General features: G+C 47.0%; 1 protein-coding gene across 1 annotated transcript in view; it reads right to left on the bottom strand.

The window, feature by feature from the left end:
* Window positions 1-1786: 1786 nt before the first annotated feature.
* Window positions 1787-23138, bottom strand: part of ccdc18 (coiled-coil domain containing 18) — a 36046-nt gene continuing 14694 nt past the window's right edge. Inside the window, exons 16-28 of the mRNA XM_061242914.1 lie at window positions 22159-22275; window positions 20846-21013; window positions 20313-20455; window positions 18561-18724; window positions 17725-17938; window positions 15434-15533; window positions 14499-14615; window positions 13252-13320; window positions 11747-11887; window positions 5484-5621; window positions 3798-4010; window positions 2899-3336; window positions 1787-2317 (exon numbers count right to left, since the gene is read on the bottom strand). Coding sequence (XP_061098898.1) covers window positions 2273-2317; window positions 2899-3336; window positions 3798-4010; window positions 5484-5621; window positions 11747-11887; window positions 13252-13320; window positions 14499-14615; window positions 15434-15533; window positions 17725-17938; window positions 18561-18724; window positions 20313-20455; window positions 20846-21013; window positions 22159-22275 — 2067 coding nt within the window. The 3' untranslated portion in view covers window positions 1787-2272. The remainder of the gene's footprint in view (window positions 2318-2898; window positions 3337-3797; window positions 4011-5483; window positions 5622-11746; window positions 11888-13251; window positions 13321-14498; window positions 14616-15433; window positions 15534-17724; window positions 17939-18560; window positions 18725-20312; window positions 20456-20845; window positions 21014-22158; window positions 22276-23138) is intronic.

Raw genomic sequence — 23138 nt, 5'->3', positions numbered from 1 at the left:
CATGGACGGACCCCTGGGGATAGGAGTTTGATTTCCAGTACGGTGTGGCAGGGATATGGGCAGGAGAGGCCCACGCACCATCTGGAGGGATACATGAGCTACAGGCTGCCTGCAGCGAGAGCCGCACTGTCACTCCTTTCAGTATGGTGCTACATGTTCTGCACACACACGCACGCACGCACGCGCGCGCGCACACACACACAATCTAAAAAAAAATGTATATCGTGGAAAAGTTCATTTATTTAATTCATTTTAAATGAAGGTAAACTTTTCAGGAGGTCGATATTATTATGATATGTATTTTAAATCCTTTTTTTGATTGGTCTTATATAATATTCAAATATTTTGAGATACTGGATTTTTATTTTCATGACCTGTAAGACGTAATCAAGATTATACATTTTTTAAAAGAAAAAGGCTTGAAATATTTAATATAAAGTTATGAATCTAGAATATATCACTTTTTGAATAAAATATTTTTTTTTCCACGATATTCAAATTTTTCGAGATGCACTTCTATACCCCCCCCCAGCCAACGACATAAGCACAGGCAGGATGTGTGCACATGCTGCCCTGCTCGTGTCTGCGGTAGGCAGTGCCTTTCGGCGGTTGCAGAGGATCAGTCAGCCAAGGCTGTTTACAGCCAGCGGCTGCAGCGCTATGACAGCAGCCCAACCCAAAACAACAGCGCCCAGCAGCCATGCAAGACCAGTACTGCAGGGCTCACGAAACGCCGCCGCCCTGCAAGTCAAATGCAAGCTGGCTCAACTCCTAAGGGCGTTGCAGTCTTACTGTACGGAGTAAAACACAGAGTGCTTTTTTTAAAATTTATTTATTAATAAAAAAATTTTTTAAATGGTGCTAATTAATCTACTGTCGTCTGAAAAGATATAAAGAAAAGTTATTTCAGAATTGCATTCGTTTTACTTGGTGGAAACTACTTTGTCCAATGCAGATGCTGAAACATAATCACTTCCTAATATTCTGGCCCCACCACTAATGTTACCATGGCAACATAGACAGTGCCCCCCCCCCCCCTAACCCATGCAGCTGTCTCACCAGCTTATTCTCACACAGACCTTATTGTACAATTTCTTTTTTTTTTTTTTTTTTGTGAAGTGACTCCAGATGGAAGCAGTTCTGCTTTAGCCAAGCAAAGCTAGCGGGCACCTGGGTGTATACTTTTAGCCAAGGATTCATTCTTAAATGCTAGATTTTCATTCAGCCTAAATTTATACCTGACTGGGGCCTCCAAGAGAACACACTCTCTCTGGAAAATGTCTGTTACGACTTGAATGTTAAAGTCAGTTACAGGACATGGTCCGGACAGGGGTAACTGAAATGGTTGGTCAGATCAACCAAACACTTTGGTTGTGGGTAAATGACCAATAAGGATTTCAAACGGCCAAACATAGCCCACTTCTGTACAAGCCAAGCAGAAGTAAAAGGAGGAATGAACTCACATTTCACAAAGAAACTATGGAAGAATTTCATTGTTCATGCTGACAGTTAGGAAACTAGAGGTGTGAGAATCAGACGGACATAAACCGCAGCTGGGAACATCCACTGAGCAAAAACGCACTGTAAAAACATAAGACAAAAATAATTTATTCACTTAAAAAATTATTTAACAACTTTCCATGAAAAAAAACATTTATGGTCAAGACACAGTACACAAAGGATGACTGCCATAACAGCTTAGAACGATAGAAATTTGAGCTGGAATTGAATAAAACACACACCCATTCTAAAATCCAGTCTGTTACAGCATGTGAGCTAGGTTCCCTTACAAACATGTCAACTACTACAGAATGCTACACTTGATAGGCCATATTGCAAGCTGAAGGTAATGACTGCCATAAATGGTCATGAAAGGTTTGGATTCAACCAAAATTCAAGACAGTTGGCGTTGACAACAGTGACATTGCCTACACAGAAGACTTGCAGGGTATAAAATCATATTCAGCATTTCTCTAACACACACACACACACACACGCACGCATATATATGCAACTTAGTCAAATAATTGACACTTCAAAAGAAAGAGTTCAGTAGAAAATGCAGTTTTTGTAGCTGTTCCGTTCAGCAATTTCAGTTCAGATGATGCACAACGATACTGGAGTTGTTTAGTACACAGTAGAGAAGGTCAGACCAGTGAGGTAGTGCAAAAAAAAAAAAAAGAAAAAAAAAAAGAAAAAAAAGAAAGTGTCCTTGAAATGTTACCACGTTGGCCCCATTGAATGGTTATTTCGCCCACACACGGGTGTTCGGTTAGACATCCCCTGTAGAACTGCGGTGTGCTTCTTTGGGGCCCTTCTGGAAATGAAAGAGACTGAATAAGCAGCTTTTATGTGCATGTGTGTCAGGCCCTGATAGCACAGACCAGGACGTCTCAACGTTCACTGTGTTTTTATCATCGACCCACAGACACGTGGGAGACAGGCGAGGGACAGAGACAGAGACAGGTGCTGTTACAGGGGGGGTGGAGAGAGAGAGAGAGAGAGAGAGAGAGAGATGGAGGCAGGAGCTTCCAAAGTGAGGAAGGAAAAATTTGTTATTCAAAAAATGTAAAAAAAATAAAATGTTTAAAGATGGAGAGATGCTGAGGGATGGAAGAGAAATGTAGGTGGGCAGTGAGATGAAGCGATAAAGAGATGGATGGAGAGCAATAGAGAGATGGAGATAGAGATGGGAGGGGAGAGGAGAGTGAGAGAAGGAGAGTGTGAGACAAAGGGAGTGAGAGAGCAACAGAGAAGAGGAAGAAGACAGAAGGGAAAGAGACAGAAAAAGAAAAGGGAGGGCAACAGAGGAGTGACAGAGAGGAAGACCTAGAGAGAGAGTGACAGAAGATAGAGGGAGTGAGAGAAACTGAGAGAGCAGGAGCAGGACAACCTCACCAGGCACTCAGAAGACAGTGTGCTGCAGCTGCCCAGCCAGGAGGGGGCGCTGTCCTGGGCGGCCGCGGTGCGGCTGAGGAACTGGAGCATGCTGGTGAAGGTGTCCTCCGGGCCGGGGAGGCCGGGGGGCCCGGGGGGCCCCAGCAGGGTGTCCTCGCTGGCCGCGTACGTCAGCGGGTTGAAGGACAGCTCGGAGGACGAGGAGGTGTCCAGCCGGCTCAGGCCCTGCCAGCTGTGCTCCCTCAGGCAGGCCCTCACGCTCGGAGGGAGGCCCAGCGACTCCTCGTCCGCCCAGTCGGAGAAGGGCGCCTCCTCCTGGCGGGAGGGCAGCGGCGCAGGGGGCTGGAACGCAGACTCGCACAGCAGAGACGCGTTCTGGAGGTCCGCCTTGCGCTCGTAGCTGGAGATCTTGGCCTGCAGACGCGTGACCTCTGACTCCTGGAGACAGGAAACGCAGGCTAAAGAGCCGAGCCGCCATTACAGAGCCGAGCCGCCATTACAGAGCCCGCGCTACAGCCGCGTTCCAAACCGCATAATGGCGTACTACTCAGACCAGCTCCGGCTGATTTTCACTCAAATGAAGTACGAGTAGAACGCCAAATATGCGGTTTCAAACACAGCCTACGACTCCATTTACTGCCATTTTCATTTGCTGTTACTCAACTTGTTTATTCTGTTTTTATAACAGTATCTTAGCCATCTTCATGTGTATCTGCCAAGTTTTATAGCTTTGTTTGTTCTAATCAGATGAACCAACAGAGTCCAAGTTCTTATTTATGTGGTCATGTCTGACACTTGGAACTGTGTCAGGAAAGAGGAGAGAGGGAGGGAGAGAGAGAGAGAGAGAGAAGAAAGAGTAAGGAGGGAGAGGAGACACAGGAGAGAGAGGCGGGGTGCACCTTGATGATCAGGGCTTCGCTGGCGCTCTGCAGCTCCTCCTGGCGGGACCGCAGCTCCTCCTGCAGGCCGTCTGCTCTGGCCTGCGCCTCCTCCAGCTCCGCCCTCACCCACTGCAGCTTCTCCACCAGCTGCTCGGCCCGCTGCTCCTGGGAGCTCCGGCCCTGCTCCGACAGCTTCAGCAGGTGGGCCCGGGTCTGCTGCAGGCTGGACGTCTGGGAGAGCGGGACGGAGAGCGCAGCAACTCAACACCACAGCCTCAACCAACACTTTACACTGACTATTGTGCACCCACACACCAGCTCAACACTTTACACTGACTATTGTGCACCCAAACACCAGCTCAACACTTTACACTGACTATTGTACACCCAAACACCAGCTCAACACTTTACACTGACTATTATGCACCCAAACACCAGCTCAACACTCTACACTGACTACTGCATACCCAACACCAGCTCAATACTTTACACTGACTACTGTACACCCAAACACCAGCTCAACACTTTACACTGACTATTGTGCACCCAAACACCAGCTCAACACTTTACACTGAATACTGTACACCCAAACACCAGCTCAACACTTTACACTGACTATTGTACACCCAAACACCAGCTCAACACTTTACACTGACTACTGCATACCCAACACCAGCTCAATACTTTACACTGACTATTGTACACCCAAACACCAGCTCAACACTTTACACTGAATACTGTACACCCAAACAGCAGCTCAACATTTTATACTGACTACTGTACACCCAAACACCAGCTCAACACTTTACACTGACTACTGCACACCCGAACACCAGCTCAAAACTATTCATACACACTGACTGCTGTACACCAGCTCCACACTTAGAAACACACATCCACTGCTGTACAAAAGAGACCTGGAGAGACCAAGGCCAACACTTTACAGACACTGAATTATTACCCTTCACATTACAGAACGGAGACTGCGGGGGACAAAGAAGCCCACAGTATGAGATAATAACTGCTGGGTTTGCTGAAAGCGCTGCTGTGTTTATGGAAAAACCATCTGGCATAATCCTCACCCATTCTGAACACACACACACACACACACACACGGCACACGGTTTAACACGGTTAGAATTAGGGTAGTTAAAGTCTCACAGCAGATCTCAAATTCTGTCTCTCATACAGCCCTGTCCAGTGTGGGCGGCCAAAAGGTTTTATTCCTTTTAGCGAAAGCACCAGTCTGGACTGTGTTCCCATTTCTGCAAGGCCGGGCAGTCTCATGAGTCACTTGATCTTCTAAACGAAAGTTCTCCAAGGTTACACGAAACCATCAACCGATATAAAGAGGAAACTGAATGTCTGTACATTCTAACGGACGTTCCAGAGGAATGAGGTTAAAATGGGCTCTGCAGACAGCACAAGGACGAGCCCTGCATCTCCCTGCATCGGGTCAACGCTGCCGGTTAAAGCGCACGCGCCCTGCACGGCTGGGAGGCTTGTTTGGTTAAGCCGCCATTTTGTGGTGCATGTATGATCCTCTCAGTCTTGGACCGAATACAGAACAAGCGAGTAACCAATCGGTTAAGTCTCGAGAGACACCAGCCAAAGCCAACCCCATTCTGTCACACTTCCTCAGGCTTCCCACTTTAAATTCAGCAGTGGTGATGAAAGAGGAAAGGGGGGGGGGGGGGGGGGTACCTCCACGTGGTGCGCCTCCTTCAGTCGCTCCAGCTCCTTCTGCAGGGAGGTGACTGTGACCTGCAGTGCGGCCTCCCTCTGCACCGCCTGGGCCTCCATCGCTGCCAGCTCCTGCACCTGCTGCTTCGCCCGCGCCTCCTGCCAAACAGGAGGAGCAGCGTCAAATCTCCTCACTCACACATCTATATAATACTCCTCCTGAGATCCAGTGCCTCCTGCTAAACACACATCCATATAATACACTCCCCTCCTGAGATCCCGCGCCTCCTGCCAAACACACATACATATAATACACTCCTCCTGAGATCCTGCACCTCCTGCCAAACACACATCCATATAATACACTCCTCCTGAGATCCTGCACCTCCTGCCAAACACACATCCATATAATACATTCCCCTCCTGAGATCCTGCGCCTCCTGCCAAACAGGAGGAGCAGCGTCAAATCTCCTCACACACACATCTATATAATACTCCTCCTGAGATCCAGCGCCTCCTGCTAAACACACATCCATATACTACACTCCTCCTGAGATCCCGCACCTCCTGCCAAACACATCCATATAATACACTCCCCTCCTGAGATCCCGAGCCTCCTGCCAAACACATCCATATAATACTCTTCCTGAGATCCCGTGCCGCCTGCCAAACAGGAGGAGCAGCGTAAAATCTCCTAACATACACACACCCATATACTACACTCCTCCTGTACTCTGAGCTGTAATGCAACCCATGCGCGTGTGCAAATGTCATGACAACAGGAGATTATAGTTTGAGACCACCCAAGACAACACCTTCAGGTTTATCGGTGTTCCTCATGCCATAAGCAGTGACTTACGGAAGCAAAACCAGAACACGTACCAGAACAACTGCCAACACTTGATGGCAGTTGTTATGATCTCTACGAAGCATTCATGTTTTTTGTACTTTTTGTGTTTGCCCCAGATTGGCCATTTCCGCCTCCGGTTCTTCCGTTTGAAAAAGCTGCCATCTGCATTCACTAAGGGATACCAGCTCTTCAGACCTTTGTCAGTGGACTGAGGGGATTTGGGATTACTTTGTTGACACTGTGGCTTTGACCCATTTTGTTGGACTTTCGATCCTCGCATTAGCCCCTTTTGATCTGTTTCCTGATTGGATTCTGTGTTTTGACCGTTCTCGTCCTATTCCACTTGGCTTCCTGCCTGAGCCTTCGGTTTGTTTGCCCCAGTGTATTTCTCCTGCTGGAGCCTGGTTGACCCAACCTGACGTCGACTTTCGTTTTGCATCTCTGCTCGCTGTATAGTGACTCGGTTAGTTTGAGTCACTGCGTGTCCAGCGGGATTATACATCCTTCCATTGGGACTCTATTTGTTATTTCGCTTTGTTATTTTATGGAAATCTAAGTCTCCTTTGGGCGTAACGTAAACATGTGGAAGCCCCACTCCAGAAGTTAACATCCATACAATGGCAGTTTTTCTCCTGAGGAATGTGGTTCATGATTAAGGTTCCTTATTGACTATCCCGGACACTAAAACACTTTGATGTGAATTGGACCAATAATTAATATAGAGAAAACAACGAATAACTGTCTCTGCGTTTGGAAGATCGTGTTAGCTCACGGAGGTCCGAACACCGCCGTATAAGCCTGCCCGGTTCATAGTCTCTCGTTAGCAACTGCTTCCCCACCACAATGTTACAGTGGAGCACTATTACCATATACCAAGTTTTTCTGAAAATGGAAGGAATTAGACTTTACACGCACACAAAACCCAAAGCTGATCTGGAACTAATAACTTTAGTTATTCGTCATGAAAGTTGCGCTGTTCGGAACATGGTGAGCGAACTTGGTGTTCGGAACACGGCAAGTTTATATTACGCCATTCAAACTCTTGGTAATCTGCAGCATGCAGATTAAGCAAGTGTTTAGGGTTCAAAGCTCAACGTTCAAAGCCGCCCCGCATCTGGTGAACCTTTGAAGACTCGCCAGGTTTTAGTTAGTTTCAGTTAGGCAGAGGCCTATGATATGGCTTGATGCAGTTGTAGGCCTAAGGCCCACTTGGCCTTTTTGTACTACATTGTACGATACTGGGCAGCAGTTAGGGGAACTGGTCTAGTAACCTGGAAGCTGCAGGCTTGTTTCCTTGGTAGGACACTGCGGTTGTACTTAACCTGAAATGCTAATCTATATATCCAGCGGATAGTATGCGTAATAAAAAAGCTGTGTAAACAGTATAGTATGTAAAAAGCTCTGCACGTCGCTCCGGATAAGATGTAACGTGATGTAATGCAGTTGGCAGAACGGCAAGGGTTGATCAAGAAACGGAGCGTCTGGGCCGACATCCAGGGGCTCAGGTCCCCTGCAGTGCCACCCCGCCAGTGTCCGACACCCCGTCTCCACCTCCAGAGTCCACCAGCCCAGCCAATCAAGAGGCCGCGCGGTCGCCGGAGCGTGTAAACACAGCTGAACCTCCTCCGCCCCGCCCGGGTCAAAACACGCCATTGTGAGGCCTTGTGTGCTCCCGGGTTTGCATGTGACACGAGGACGGCGAAAAGTCAACAGCGTATTCTCAGGAACCCACAGCTTCTGTCAACAGGGATTTGTGTACGGGCGCTATGCAAAGCCCTGTGAGCAGAGTGAATGAGAGCGTGAGGGAGCGAGCGGGGGGACTTCAACCAATTTAAATGAGAAAAAAACGTTCGAAGGATGCAACAACTGCCTTTAAAAAACAGCCAATCCACAGACATGCTAAAGCAAAGCAGGGAATTATTAAGGTACATGAAATCATTTTATTTTAAACAGAATTCTACTGTACAGCTACCAAAACACGCCGCCCCCCCTCCATCCTACTTTCCATTATCCATGGGAATATACTGTACAGAATCTCTACGCCCTGCTTAAGAGATTTCTGGTGATCTCAGCACCTCTGAGACCTCCTCAATTAGTCACGGAAGGGATTAGTCCGCTGTGTCAGAGCAATCTGCATGTCAGAACCCGTGTGGAGCTAACACAATCAACAGAGGTAACAACTGACTCCACATTCAAAACATACTGATTGAGATGCTACTGGCAGGCAGGATTTAATTACGCTGTGGAAGTGCAATCACAAAATCAGCTCTACAACTGTCACTCATTTTAACATCTGCTTTTTTTATAGGGTGACTTCCAGAAATGTGCATTTTGACAGTGTCCATTTATTCAGCTGGATATACAGTGGCAAGAAAATGTATGTGAACCCTTTGGAATCACCTGGTTTTCTGCATTAATTGGTCATAAAATGTGATCTGATCTTCATCTATACACAAACACAATGTACTGAAGCAATGTACACAAACAATTATAATCTGTCATGTCCTTATTGAACACACCCATTTAACATTCACAGTGCTGGTGGAAAAAGTACAATTCTTCCTGACAGAATTGCTTCAGCTCAGTCATTCCAGAGCATCTCTGTTGGGTTAAGGTCTTTGCCTTTGGCCGCATTTTCTTTTTTTGAACCCATTCTGTAATATATTCACTTTGATGCTTAGGGTCATTGTCCTGCTGCATCACCCAACTTCTACTGAGCTTCAGCTGGTGGACAGCCACCCTGACATTATCCTGGAGAACACCTTGATAAACTTGGTTATTAAATTTCCCCTCGATAATGGCAAGCTCTCCAGCTTCCGAGGCAGGAAAGCAGCCACAAAGCATGATGCACGTTCTTCACAAACAATTCAACCTTAGTTTCATCAGTCTATAAAACATTTTTCCCAGTAGCACTGTGGAGTGTCAAGGTGCTCTTTGGCGCACAGCGATGCATTTTTGGAGAGCAGGGGCTTCCTCTGTGGCATCCTGCCCTGGACACCATGCCTGTTCAATAATTTGCGTTTGGCAGACTCATGAACAGAGATGTTAACTAGTTCCAATGATTCCTTCAAGCCTTTAGCGTTTACTCTAGGGTTTGCTAACTCCTGACTCCAATGAGCATTTATTGAAGTCATTAGCCTAGAGGTTCACATACTCTTTCCAACCGATACTGCGAATGTTTGAATGATGCATTGAATATGGAAAAGAACACAACAAATATGTCTGTGTTATTATTAATAAGACCAGACCATATTTGAAGACAAATTTAGACATACATTTTCTTGCCACTGGAATACTGACCAATTCAGGTTGTTCAATGGGTACAACAGCACTGTCCTACCAGGGAATTGAACCTAAAATCTTTAGGTTACTAGCCCTGTTCCCAAACTCTTACACTATACCAGCACCCAATCCAAACTGCACTGCTGGAAAATTACAGATGAGGGAATTACATTTCAGATGAATGAGTACCGTTAAAAATATTCACTAGAAAACTAAAAAAAACCACCACCTCTGCCTGTAGGTCATTTTTGTATGGTTTGTTTGTATGAGCGGGGTGCAGTGCTGTGGGTGAGTCATACTGTAGGCTTATGAGTCATACGGTAGGCTGTAGTTAAAGGGGGGGGGGCTTATGAGAGGGGTGCAGTCTCGGTGCTGTGGGCAGGCCATACTGCAGGTTGTTTTTATAGGGGGGCTTATGAGAGTTGTGCGGTGCTGTGGGCGAGTCGAGCCCACAGCACCGCATCCGGGCCAGAGTCTCACAGCGACTGCGCAGATCCCTCTGCTCCTGCGCAGACCTCTGCAGCTGCTCACGACACAGACGCAGCTGCTGGCCCTGCTCCAGAGCGTCCTGAGACACACAGACACAGACCGCCAGTCAGTCAATCACACCGCTTACACGCACACAGACCGCCAGTCAATCACACTGCTTACACTCACACACAGACCGTCAGTCAATCACACTGCTTACACGCGCACACAGACCGCCAGTCAATCACACTGCTTACACGCACACACAGACCGTCAGTCAATCACACTGCTTACACGCACACATAGACCATTGCCATTGCTATTTTTTTCGCCATTGCTATTTTTTAAGCCAGGCTTGAATGGGTCTTTGCGTAGATGGTTGAGCTCATTTACTTTCACGTAACTCAAGTTCTAATACGCAATGTCCTTGGTCATTGTTAGTTGTTTCAGGATGCAGTGTGAGAGGGCAAATCAGCTGTGGTTCCAAGAATCAGCTGCGTGTGCATGTGTGTGCATGCAACATCGAGCTGCGCAGTACACCATGTCTCTTGGTTCTGTTATCTCTTCCCATGGCTTTTCTTATCATTCTTACGCTGATGACACCCAACTCTTCATTTCCTTCCCCCCAGACACCCAAGTCACCACACAGATCTCTGCCTGCTTGGCTGATATCTCTGCGTGGATGACTTCCCCCCACCTGAAGCTCAACCTTGCCAAAACTGAGCTTCTCTACATCCCTGCTAAGTCCTCTCCGTCAATCGACCTCTCATTGACTGTTGAGGACTTTGTAGTTTCCTCCTCCCGTACGGCAAAGAATCTTGGGGTGACTCTTGATAACTGCCTCACCCTGGCTCCACAAGCATCCTCCACTGCCAGAACCTGCAGGTTCTTTCTGTACAATATACGCCGTATCCGTCATCTCCTGACGGAGAAAGCCACCCAGCTCCTAGTCCAGGGGCTCGTCATTTCCCGCCCGGATTACTGCAACTCCCACCTAGCCGGTCTCCCAGCGTGTGCCATCAAGCCCCTCCAGCTGGTCCAGAATGCTGCAGCCCGCCTGATCACCAGTCAGCCCAGGTCGGCTCATGTCACCCCGCTTCTTATTGGCCTCCACTAGCTTCCTATTGCCTGTGGGTGAGTCGTACTGCAGGTTGTTTTTATAGGGAGGCTTATGAGAGGTGTGCAGGACTGTGGGTGAGTCGTACTGCAGGCTGTTTTTATAGGGAGGCTTATGAGAGGTGTGCAGGGCTGTGGGTGAGTCGTACTGTAGGCTGTTTTTATAGGGAGGCTTATGAGAGGTGTGTAGAGCTGTGGGTGAGTCGTACTGCAGGTTGTTTTTATTGGGAGGCTTATGAGAGGTGTGCAGGGCTGTGGGTGAGTCGTACTGTAGGCTGTTTTTATTGGGAGGCTTATGAGAGGTGTGCAGGGCTGTGGGTGAGTCGTACTGTAGGCTGTTTTTATAGGGAGGCTTATGAGAGGTGTGCAGGGCTGTGGGTGAGTCGTACTGCAGGTTGTTTTTATTGGGAGGCTTATGAGAGGTGTGCAGGGCTGTGGGTGAGTCGTACTGTAGGCTGTTTTTATAGGGAGGCTTATGAGAGGTGTGTAGAGCTGTGGGTGAGTCGTACTGCAGGTTGTTTTCATAGGGGGGCTTATGAGAGGGTGCAGGGCTGTGGGCGAGTCGTACCCTCTCGTGGGTGAGCTGGGTGCTGCAGTCCAGCTCCCGGGCCAGAGTCTCACAGCGACTGCGCAGATCCCTCTGCTCCTGCGCAGACCTCTGCAGCTGCTCACGACACAGACGCAGCTGCTGGCCCTGCTCCAGAGCGTCCTGAGACACACAGACACAGACCGCCAGTCAGTCAATCACACCGCTTACACGCACACAGACCGCCAGTCAATCACAGCGCTTACACACACACACAGACCGTTAGTCAATCACAGCGCTTACACACACACACAGACCGTTAGTCAATCACACTGCTTACATGCGGACGTGCTGAATTTCAGCAGTGCCATCTCACCTTAGAAACCCTGTTCAAAGAGCTTGCAAAACAGTATGAGAGCAGAAAAATGTATGAGGAAAGTGTAGATCAGAGTCATGGGGATTTCCAAACACCCACAAAAGGCTATTTTTTCCCTTCCTCCTAATAAAGCCTCAGTATTGGGAAATCAAGACCTACAGTATGTGCACATCATTGATGATAAATAAAAGAAAAGAAACAGGCACTCATAAAAACTGTCAAATCATTCATTAGACAGAGGAAGGCCTTATGTAACATAATTATTGTCAAATATTAAAAAAAATAATTAAAAAGCAAAGCAGTTCAAAGAGGCATGCGAAAGTGCTTGTTTTCTAGTCAGCCGTATTTAGAGTGTCCCCTCTCTAGGTTGAGGTGGAGGTGGAGAAACAATGAATATTTAAAAAAGAGTTTGGTTTGAAATCCACTTTATGTGCTTCCCCCACATAGAAGTGGCACTGTGCCATTGCTATTTTTTAAGCCAGGCTTGAATGGGTCTTTTGCGTAGAGGGTTGAGCTCATTTACTTTCACGCAACTCAACTTCTAATACGCAATGTCCTTGGTCACTGCTAGTGGTTTCAGGGTGCAGTGTGAGGGTCTTGCCTTTTGTCTGCAGCCCAACCCATCCGTATCGAGTGGTAAACGCATAAGAGCGGTTAATGACTGGCTTCATGGTGCACGTGCATGAGATGCTGGCACAAACATTGGCGAATCAGCCGAGTAGCGAATCAGCTGTGTGTGCATGTGTGTGCATGCAACATCGAGTTGCGCTGTAAACACCAGCCCCCTTGTGAAACCCATGCGCAACTGCTGGAAAAAATCCAAGGGGAAACACTGTCACTTCTGTTAAAATTTCAAAACTGAACTGTCACAATGTTTTGGAGAAATGGAGAACATTTTTTCAAATTTAGAGAACAGTGTACAATGACAAAGAGCAACTTCCCCTGCCATTCTAGGCTGGCTGGCTATTCCAATCATTTAATGCTCTGAAGGGGGCTATTCTGAGAACGGGTCTGACTTGAACCCCGTAAACTTGACAAATATTTGCTCCCTAAAGTCCCGAGTCGGAAATTCCACGTGACCGCTCCACTTCCCGTTTCCCCATGGATTTTGGGTGGCCCAGCTAAGACACATCCTCTCTTCTAGGAGGAGTCCCACAGGGAGATACACTACCTTCTCCAGGTTCTCCTTCACACTCAGCTGTGACCTCACCATCTCCAACCGCTCACTGAGGAAGTCCACCTGCACCCGAGACACAGGGGCAGACAATACATGTGGCTTACCAGGCTAGCTTTACAATACAGCGCTGAAGTAAAGACATTAACGTGGACATAATAATAATACAACAGGCTACAACTATGACGAGAAGGGCTTTGTATTCTCCCCAAAGGATTCTACATGGTCTGAATGACAGCCGTAATAATAGGTTTTTGCGTAACAGGTACAGCCATAACCCCCCCCCCCCCCCCCCAAAACCCCCAGCACACTACTGGATTTTTCACTTTTTTCCCCAATTTGGGAGCCAATTGTACCCCGTCTAATTCAATTAGAGCTAGTATTAGATACACCGCCCACACCCCGTCCCTCCGCGGCCCGAAGGAGAACGACACGCCTTCTTCAAGCCGTCTCGTCTCATGCCCGTTGCCGTGCTTCCGAGGCGCCCGAGGTGCTTTATTGTGCGGCAATCTACTAACCCTGCCAAGTCCCTCCCTCTGGAGCAGCGAGCCAATTATGTTGCTCCACGTGAGCCGGCCAAACTTGGCTTTTTTCCTAGAATCAAATCCCGGTCCCCGGTGTGCAACTGCAGCAAACTGCAACCGCAAGTCTGCTGCGTCTTAGCCTGTTGCGCCTCTGGCACACTGCATTTCTAACATTACTGGTGTAGATGTTATAGCCAGCTGTAGGACCTCTTGAATTCCTTAAACTGAAGTACAGCTGATGAGTTAAGTGCACTTTACATTCCTGCAAGCTCGTGTGAGGACACCCTGTGTGTGTTCCCTCTCCCCATTATACTCTACAGAAAGAACAAACTCCAGGACTAGCACCGTTGTGTTATGATTTCAGTTTGACAAGAATACTGTAATGTGATTTTTTCTTTCTGTGAAAAAAATCAATATTCCAATTGCACTCACACTACCAGCCTTTTATCAAGCTGGCTACTTTCCTTGTGTTTGCTTTTGAAAAAGGCTGTTTACAGAGTAAACCCAATCTCTCCCAATTCGAAATCCGTGTTGTTCACCCAACTTCCAAAGGAGGTGGGCGTTGTCATGGCCACGGTTTCCTAGGGCCTGGAAGAATAGAAGGCAGCAGTAACGTGGCCAGGCCAGAGACAGTGGCTGGTGCAGGGCAAGGGAACAGCAGGGGGTGAACGGCTTTGGAAAGAGCCAGGTACAGCAGGAGCGAGCCGGGGGAAGGCTCACCTGCTTCTGCCGCTCCTGGACCTCCTGTTCAGACCTCTCCAGCGCCCTCTGCAGGTGGAGCACCTTGCGCTCCTGCTCCAGCTTGTGGTCCTGGATCGCCACGTCCAGCTGGCTGAGCTGAGGGAGGAGGAGGGTCAGAGATCTCACCGCATCACACGCCTGCACTGATGTGTGTGTGTGAGTGTGTTTATATATGTGTGTGTGTGTGTGTGTGTGTATGTGTGTGTGTGTGTGAATGAGTATGCGTGTGTGTGTGTATGTGTGTGTGAATGAGTATGTGTGTGTGTATGTGTGTGTGTGTGTGCGTGTGTATGAGTATGTGAGTGTGTGTGTGAATGAGTATGTAAGTGTGTGTGTGTAAGTGTGTGTGTGTGTGTGAATGAGTATGTGAGTGTGTGTGTGTATGCGTGTGTGTGAATGAGTATGTAAGTGTGTGTGTGTATGTGTGTGTGTGTGTGTGTATGTGTGTGTGTGTGTGAATGAGTATGCGTGTGTGTGTGTATGTGTGTGTGAATGAGTATGTGTGTGTGTATGTGTGTGTGTGTGTGCGTGTGTATGAGTATGTGAGTGTGTGTGTGAATGAGTATGTAAGTGTGTGTGTGTAAGTGTGTGTGTGTGTGTGAATGAGTATGTGAGTGTGTGTGTGTATGCGTGTGTGTGAATGAGTATGTAAGTGTGTGTGTGTATGTGTGTGTGTGTGTGTGTGTGAGTGTGTGAGTTTGTGAGTGTGTGTTAGTGTGTGTGTGAATGAGTATGTGAGTGTGTGTGAGTGTGTGTGTGTGTGTGTGTGAGTGTGTGTGTGAATGAGTATGTGTATGTGTGTGTGTGTGTGTGTGTGTGTGTGTGTGTGTGTGTGTGTGTGCGTGTGTGTGAATGAGTATGCGAGTGTGTGTGAGTGTGTGAGTGTGAGTGTGAGTGTATGCATTGGGCTCTACCTGCTGCGCTCTCTTCTGCAGTTCCTCTTGCCTCTCCTTAGTGGTAACCTCCATGTCCAAAACCTCGTGGTTACGCTCCTCCAGCTCCCTCTGACTCTCCCTGTGGTGAAACAAACGGCCCTTACAGATCGACAGGACACCACCCTCTAATGACATCCCCACAGACACCGTTTTACAAGCTTCATTACCAAACCATGACTGGAAGACAGTCAGACAACTACACTACCCGGCATTTTATAGCGAAAAGTCGGTGAAAAACAGTCTTGCCATTGAGTTGTATAAGTGGCTACATTGCGTTTAAAAGGGAAAGCTTACTAGCCGACTATAGCCGACTATATGTTGGTAAAACCGGAGTTATTTTGGGTTAACCTAGTCAGATTATGTCAGAATGACTCTCAACCTAGATTTCCACCCCTCTAGATGACTAGATTTCTCCTTTTGCTCACTGGATATACTCAGCTTCTATAAAAACATGTTGAGAAACATGCAAGAGTGCAAAGTAAGGGATTCAAAAAATATCATCAGCCTTTATTCTAAATTCAGTACAAACATGAATGAATGTTACAGATATTAAGATGGTTCATTAAGGATTAACACCCATCGATTCACCTCCTGGACATACTGCACAGCAAGATTCGGTAGCTTGCTAAATTAAAGTAAGTCATACGAAGCTAGCTTTAAAACGAGTTTAGATTAGCTTGTTGAATATTTATTTTCACTCAGTTATTTGCTTTTAATCAGATAGCTATAGTTATGCCCAGATTATTGTAATGTCAAGTTTTGACTCAAACTTGCTCTTGTCAGATGAGCATACTACTTTTGCTGTATGAATTTAGGCCCCACAAACCGCCAGCGTTTATGAGGCCGTGCTCCAGAGGGGGGGAAACTCAGAGGAAATGGTACTTCACGGTGTTTCCCCTCCTCGGTTACTTGAGCCGGTCTCAGCGCAGGGAAGTGAAGCTACACTGCAGCCAAATTTAACACGGCTATTAATTCTACTGTCCTTCCTGCGACAACAGCAACAAGGTGTTCACCGTGATATGCTGACAAACGCCCGAGGGACTGAGATACGCGACACCAGTGCTCATGCGAACAGCACGGAACTAATAAGCAGCCCGGGGGGTGAGTCTGCAGGGTAGATCCCCTGACTGAGAACCTACGTGACTCTACAGATGTTTGCCTGTGTCAAGCAGAGAAAAATATTCATCTGTATCTTTGAGAGCTGGGGGGTCTATGAGCTGAAGTTCAGCAGGCCGCGCAGGGAGGGTACGGGGAGGGAGGGGGAATATGTTCTGGATCCACAGCGCGTGACGGAGCACTCGAATCGTGCGATGAAGGCCTTTAGGATGTGCTTATTGTACTTGAAAACGTTTGTATTTTAGGAAGGGCTTGATCATTAACCAGTTAATGGATAACCAGTAAGCATTTACCAGCATTTTTTTCTTGACACAAGTAAAATAAAGACACAGAAAAACACATTTTTCTTTATAATCACACAAAAACACCTTTGTTGAGGGCCCAGAAAACAGAGCCGTAGATTAGATGGTGTGCAAAAGTAACAACAGTGAACAATCTTGTTTATCTTACATCATTGGCTCCATAGACTTAAGAGGAGAGGGAGGGAGGCAAGTGAGTACTCAAAGTCACTGCCTCAGGCTATGTAAACAGTCTTTTTAATAATTGGCCACTGCAACTGGAAACTGTTAATTATTCGGTCTAAACACACCCAACGCTACTTTGACAAATAGTTTCCTCCGTATGATAAACTTGTGACACTTCCAGGGCAACAAATAAGGATTGACCTTGTGTCGTTTGTAAGCCACCAACAGACAGGTTTGGAGCCCACCCCCTGTGGAGGATACAGGCAAACAAAACAGGATACAGCTCTCCAAGATCAGTAAACCTTTATCAGGCAAAACAAACAGGGGAGTGAAAGTTTCAACTACAAGGGAGGAACAGACAGAGCAAACAAAGTATACCCGATAAATGATCACGACGATAAATAAATATCATCATATCAGACAGATATTAACATGAAATGCCGGAGACCAGGATGTGCACCCGTGGCAGTTGTTAATTCTTCGGCCGCACCTACTTTTTCTGGTGCAGTTTTCTGGTGCAGTTCAGACCTGGTTCACTGGCCGAAAGGATGAAGGAGTCGGTGGGCAAACCGTAGGGCGTCCTCCTACCACAGGGACGGGGGGGGGGTTCCTGGGGGTTCCCCGAGGAGGAACAGAGCCGAGGAGGAGGAGGAGGTGCGGACAGACCCCGGGGGCGCGCGGGCCGCTCACCTGAGCTCTTCGGCCAGCTTCTGGAGGGCGGAGTCGCGCTCCTCCACGGTGAGCTGTGTGCGCTGCAGCAGGCCGCGCAGCTCCTGCAGGTGGTCCATCGTGCCGGCCAGCTCCCCGCGCACCGTCTGCAGCTGGCCCTCCAGGAGCTGGGCCCGCTGCAGCGAGCTCCGCCGGTCCGTCTCGCTGCGGTGCAGCTGCTCCTCCAGGTCCAGCACTGTGGGGGAGAGACGCAGGGCAGGGCAGAGCGCGCGGGGTTAACGAGGACGCAACCTAAACCTGAGTCTAAACCGGAGTCTAAAGCCCTTTACAGCTCCCTAACATACAACCACCACACGGTCCTGCAACTCGCACTGTTAAAACACAATACCACAGAATACATCCAGAAGATGACAGATAAGCACTCATACGTCTAATGAATATATATATATATATATATGTGCAGAGCTCAAACTAAACTCCCTGATTAAACTTAAACAGAAACAGAAGAAAAATTGCTTATACACCTTTGAATTTTTCTATATCAGGGCTGTCCAACCTAGTCTAGTCTTGTCGGCTTTCACTCCGACCCGAACAAAGCAGTGCATTCAACAGTCAGAGACCAGGTGTGCCAAATCAGGGTTGAAATAAAATTCCACAAGATGGGAGATCTCCAGGAACAGGGTTGGGCAGCCCGGCTCTACATGTTCCAAAGTACATCTTCTGATTGTAATCTCTACCTGATGTTTCAGATATCAACCTTTACAAGTCTGCTGCCTAACTGCCCCGGCCTGGCCGGTCTCACGTCTGCAGGAGAGAGACCCGTAAGGAAAGCGCAGGGCGGCGAGGGGCGACCGTACCCATCTCAGACTTCTTCTCCAGCATGCTCTGGGTCTCCTCCAGGCTCTCCTTCATCTGGCTGAGCTGGGCGGCCTTGCTGCTGCTGTCCCTGCGCAGACGCAGGAGCTCCAGCTCCATCTCCGTCAGCTTGCCCCGGCACTGGCTCATCTCTGCCGTCAGCTGCCTGTGGGACCGGGAGGGGGGGGCTCACAACGGCACCGCGAACCCGCTTCGGTTCTGGTTTCCGGAGCCCCTCTCAGGCGGGCTCACCTCACCTTCGACACTACGCCAGGCTAACGCCAAGTGCTAAATCGCTTCTACTTTCTGAGTGCCGCAAGCTCTCAAGCGGCTAGCTCCCTTCTCTGCAGCTAGCTTCGATACTTTTCCAACAAATAATAAGTCGCGAAGCACCCAAACTGTGACCCAAACTGGTTTGTACGGCTCTCTGAGGCCTGCTAGGACCTGACCAGCTCAATTGAATAGCGAACGGCTTTTTTTCGCCACCACGCTCCACCTTCTCCAAATGAAGGTTATGGAAGACTCACCAGCCCCTTATAAAGCCTCTCCAGAGTATTTCAGAGGCTGGAAATAGTTAATATAATACAAGTTGAAGAAAGTACAGAGTCTCTCACTCACAAGTCATGAGATCGACTCTGAGCACCCTGCGGCTAACCAGTACTTTACACTTTGACCCACTTAGACATTTTATTTGGATTACTGAGGACTGGATTTTGGCCTTAATTCCCTTGTAGTTTCCCCAAATGTGAAGAAAGAAGAAACCTAAGCACTACTGCACAGACAACTCATATTACTGCACAGACAACTATCAACAAGCTCCACCACGCCAGTTGACTGAAGTCAAATTTTTGTCCAAGGCTTCTTCTAATTTCCGTTCACTCGAGATCTTTTTAAAACATCTGCAACTGATTCTGGTTCAGAATTAGCAGTTATTCACCATGGAGACTGCCATAAGCTCACAGTCCTGAGAGCGAGCAGACGCAAATCTCAGCCGTCTAATAAATTCAACACTGCCCTAGATAGAACCCTGACAGCACAGTATCTGGACGGCTTCCCAAAGGGACACGGTCACGCAGCCCGCTTCCAGGAAATCTCATTATCCTCGAGCCAAACTCCACTCCGCTGGAACCGCAATGCATTGTGGGAGTCGCCAAACAAGACCGGCTGCAATGGTGACAATGTCCATTTCAAATCTAAAAAGGTATCTTTTATGCATTGTTTAATGTTCTGTTCCCCTTTGAACAGAGGAACCTTATTTTGATATTATCAGTATAAAACAGTGATACTTCCTACAAAAATAGACAAACAAGAAACATGTTTTGTTTGGCCTGATAACAAAGGTCAATTTAACAACACCACAACCTGTCAATTAACCAGACATGAAAAATCAGTATCTTATTTCTGAGATTACATCAGTATTCCAGCAAATCAATTTCCCATAAAGTCATAAGACTAGGGCGTGCAGATAAAGCTTTTAGGGTAAGGTTGGCACAGTAAATATTTCACTTGCACTTAGGACAATAATTACCTTTGATCACTCACAATCTTTGGTGCGATTAGGAGTGGGCTTGCATTTGTGTGGGTGAGCAATGTATTTGCATGTCCTTGACGGCCACTCATTTAGATGATGGGAATTTTATTTCCAATAGTAATATGTGTGAAGTATGAAAGGTTGGTAGCATCATAGTTATTTGCGTGAAGACTTTTCTCATCACTGCTCGACGTTAGCAGTGTGAAAGACATATAGGACTTACGTGAGTGAGCTAGTGAGTTTGACCACCTCCCTCTCCTTCATCTGCACCTCCTGGTTGGCCTCCTGCTCCCGCTGGTCCCTCCTCCTCAGCTCCTGGGAGGCACCAGTCCGCTCCACCTCCAGGTCCTTCTCCAGCTGGGACACCTGGCGGGATAGAGGGGAGGGGGAGGGGGGGGGGTGATGTTTTGTCTGCGTTTCAGGGAAATGCAATGAGAAGGGTCTACGATTTGGACAAAAAGAATTCTGAATTTCTAATCCGTATCAACAGCTCTAACCCGACTGTTCTCACAATGTTACTGGAATGTTTCATCAATGTTGTTACATTGCAGCGACGTTCTGAGAATGTTTTGTTAATGTTGCTGCATTGTACCAACGTTCTGAGAATGTTTTGTCAATGTTGTTGCATTGTTCCAATGTTCTGAGAATGTTTTGTCAATGTTGTTGCATTGTACCAACGTTCTGATAATGTTTTGTCAATGTTGTTGCATTGCAGCAATGTTGTGCAAAGGTTTTTGTGCTAGCTGGGTAAATTACCCGTCTCTGTAGCAGGGCCTGGCTCTCCTCCAGCTCAGACACTCGGGCGCTGCTCTCCTGCAACATCGCCTCCTGCTGCTGGAGGCTGAACTGCAGCTGGGCCAGATATTTACTGGACGTTTTGGAAGCCTGGGCGTTGTTCTTCAACTCTGCCTGCAGGGTCTCCACCTGTAACGGTTTTCATTCAAACCAACGAGGGGCTTGGTAAACGAGGGTTTCTATGAACCAGGGGTCCCCAATGTAAACCAAAAAGGTCCGGTACGGTTAGAAGTTTGTTTTTGCATTAGCCCAGCACTAAGACACCTGATTCCACTAAAACAAAAACCCGCAACCACACCGGCTCTTTCTGGGACCCCCGATGAGTCACAGCTCTCAAATGATGACATTTATTTCAGTTACTTTAAAATGACTACGCACGCCTTTCAGCATGTCAGGAAATGCGTCAATGCACCCCGGCAGATTTAGCTTGCAGTGGTTTCTATCTTTTGTCCGAAGGCAGAAGATGATGTACAGATATAGATTAAAGCCTTTTTTAACGCGAGTCCCATATCAGCCCGCCTTAAGGCTCCGACTGCTTTCTCAAAGGGCCTACGAGCTGCTAACTACATGCTGTACATGACACAAGGCTGGTGTTCACACAGCTAGCTGCCCTCATTCCAAACATAAACAGTAACCAAAGAACTGCCTGAACACAACGCCTTCATTGTGTTCACAGACCAGGAACGATGTCCCGGTCACCTCAAATGACCATGTTATTTGAATGCAAGTAACAAATTATGTAATGCTATTGCTTTCAACGACAAAACCAAACATAATAATAATAACAATATATTAATAATTAATCAAAGTAATGTGACCAGTAACGGAAGGAATATTGAATAGGGACATAACTGACCACATCTGTTGCCACTCTGTGTTCGTGCGCAAACATTCATTTGCCTTTTAGGAGGAACCTGTATTTTCAGTTACCTATTCCACTTCCCAATGTAAGTTTCAGGGTCCCACTGCAGGTTAGCACAAACAGGGCACATTCTGTTCACTCTCTTCATTGTTCTATTACAGGGATCATCAAATCTGGCCCTTGAATCCACAACTAGCCCGATTCTTCTTTAGTCCCGGGCAATTAACAGAGAAATTGGTGCTGCTGATGGGCTTCATGCCTGACACCCAGGTAAAGGGAGGGTGGAAAGAACTTTGAAATAACTTTGATGATCACTGTTCTTTCGGCTAGTTTTTGGATAAGTTATTTGGTGCTGATATTATCAATATAATATTATTTTAGCATGGTGAACACCGCCATGTATTTTTATTACCTCAGCGGACTTGAACTCCAGCTGCTTCTGAAACAGGGTCTTGGTCTCCTCCATTTTGAGCAGGTAGGTGTTCAGTTCATCCCGGCACGACATCAGAGCCGTCTCCAGATCCCTGACCTAATAAAGAGGGCAGCAGAACTCCATCTTTGCCTTTCACTTTTCTATTCTTCATTTGAGCCACACATGACAATAAAATATTCAATATTTTAATGAAATGCCTTCATTTGGGTCATACAACTTGATGTTTAAAAAATTCATATATGCAAATTTGGTCACTGGGCCCTCCTGCAACTCTATTTTACAAGATTATCCCTGTTGTACTGAAACCTTCTTCTTTTGGGGCAGGGAGTGGTTAATGTGTTGCTCTCAGTGGACATCACTGCACAAAGTATGTGCGACCACAACACACTTCCCCCAGGAACTCACAATGGATTTCTTTAGTTCCATATTTTTTTATTATTATTATTCTTACATATTTATGCATTTTCAGTTCCTGCCATGCTTTCTAATCTCAGACCGATACATGCCGCATCTGAAATGATACGTGCTTGGGAATGATTTCTGGTTCAGCCTGCTTTTGGAAATAATTATTGAATTAAAATAATGATATGTTTATTTTATATGTTCCCGTAAAAGAATTTAAAAATAACATTTGTCTCACAGTGTTTTACGTTTAATGAAGCAACCTCTGTATCATGAGGACCACACATTCATATTTTTAAAAACCATCCCAGAAGGAGGAACTCTGCATGCTTGTTCCAAATTAAATTAGAAGATCGATAAAAATAGAATTATTTTGCCTGAAAACGTGTTACAACACAAAGATATGTTTTCAGCATTAAATTAAAAACACATCATATGACTAACATCAGTTAGTCTCCTGAAACCGCTGAACTACTGGACCCAGAAGACCCACATTTCTCCTACAAACACAGGGTACAAATAGGTACAGCTAAGACAAACAGTTCTCTCAATGTTCC

Source organism: Conger conger, chromosome 5, assembly GCF_963514075.1.
Source record: "Conger conger chromosome 5, fConCon1.1, whole genome shotgun sequence".
Taxonomy (NCBI): Eukaryota; Metazoa; Chordata; class Actinopteri; order Anguilliformes; family Congridae; genus Conger; species Conger conger.
The sequence above is the reverse complement of the archived record's forward strand: the minus strand, read 5'-3'. Positions and strand labels throughout refer to the sequence as shown.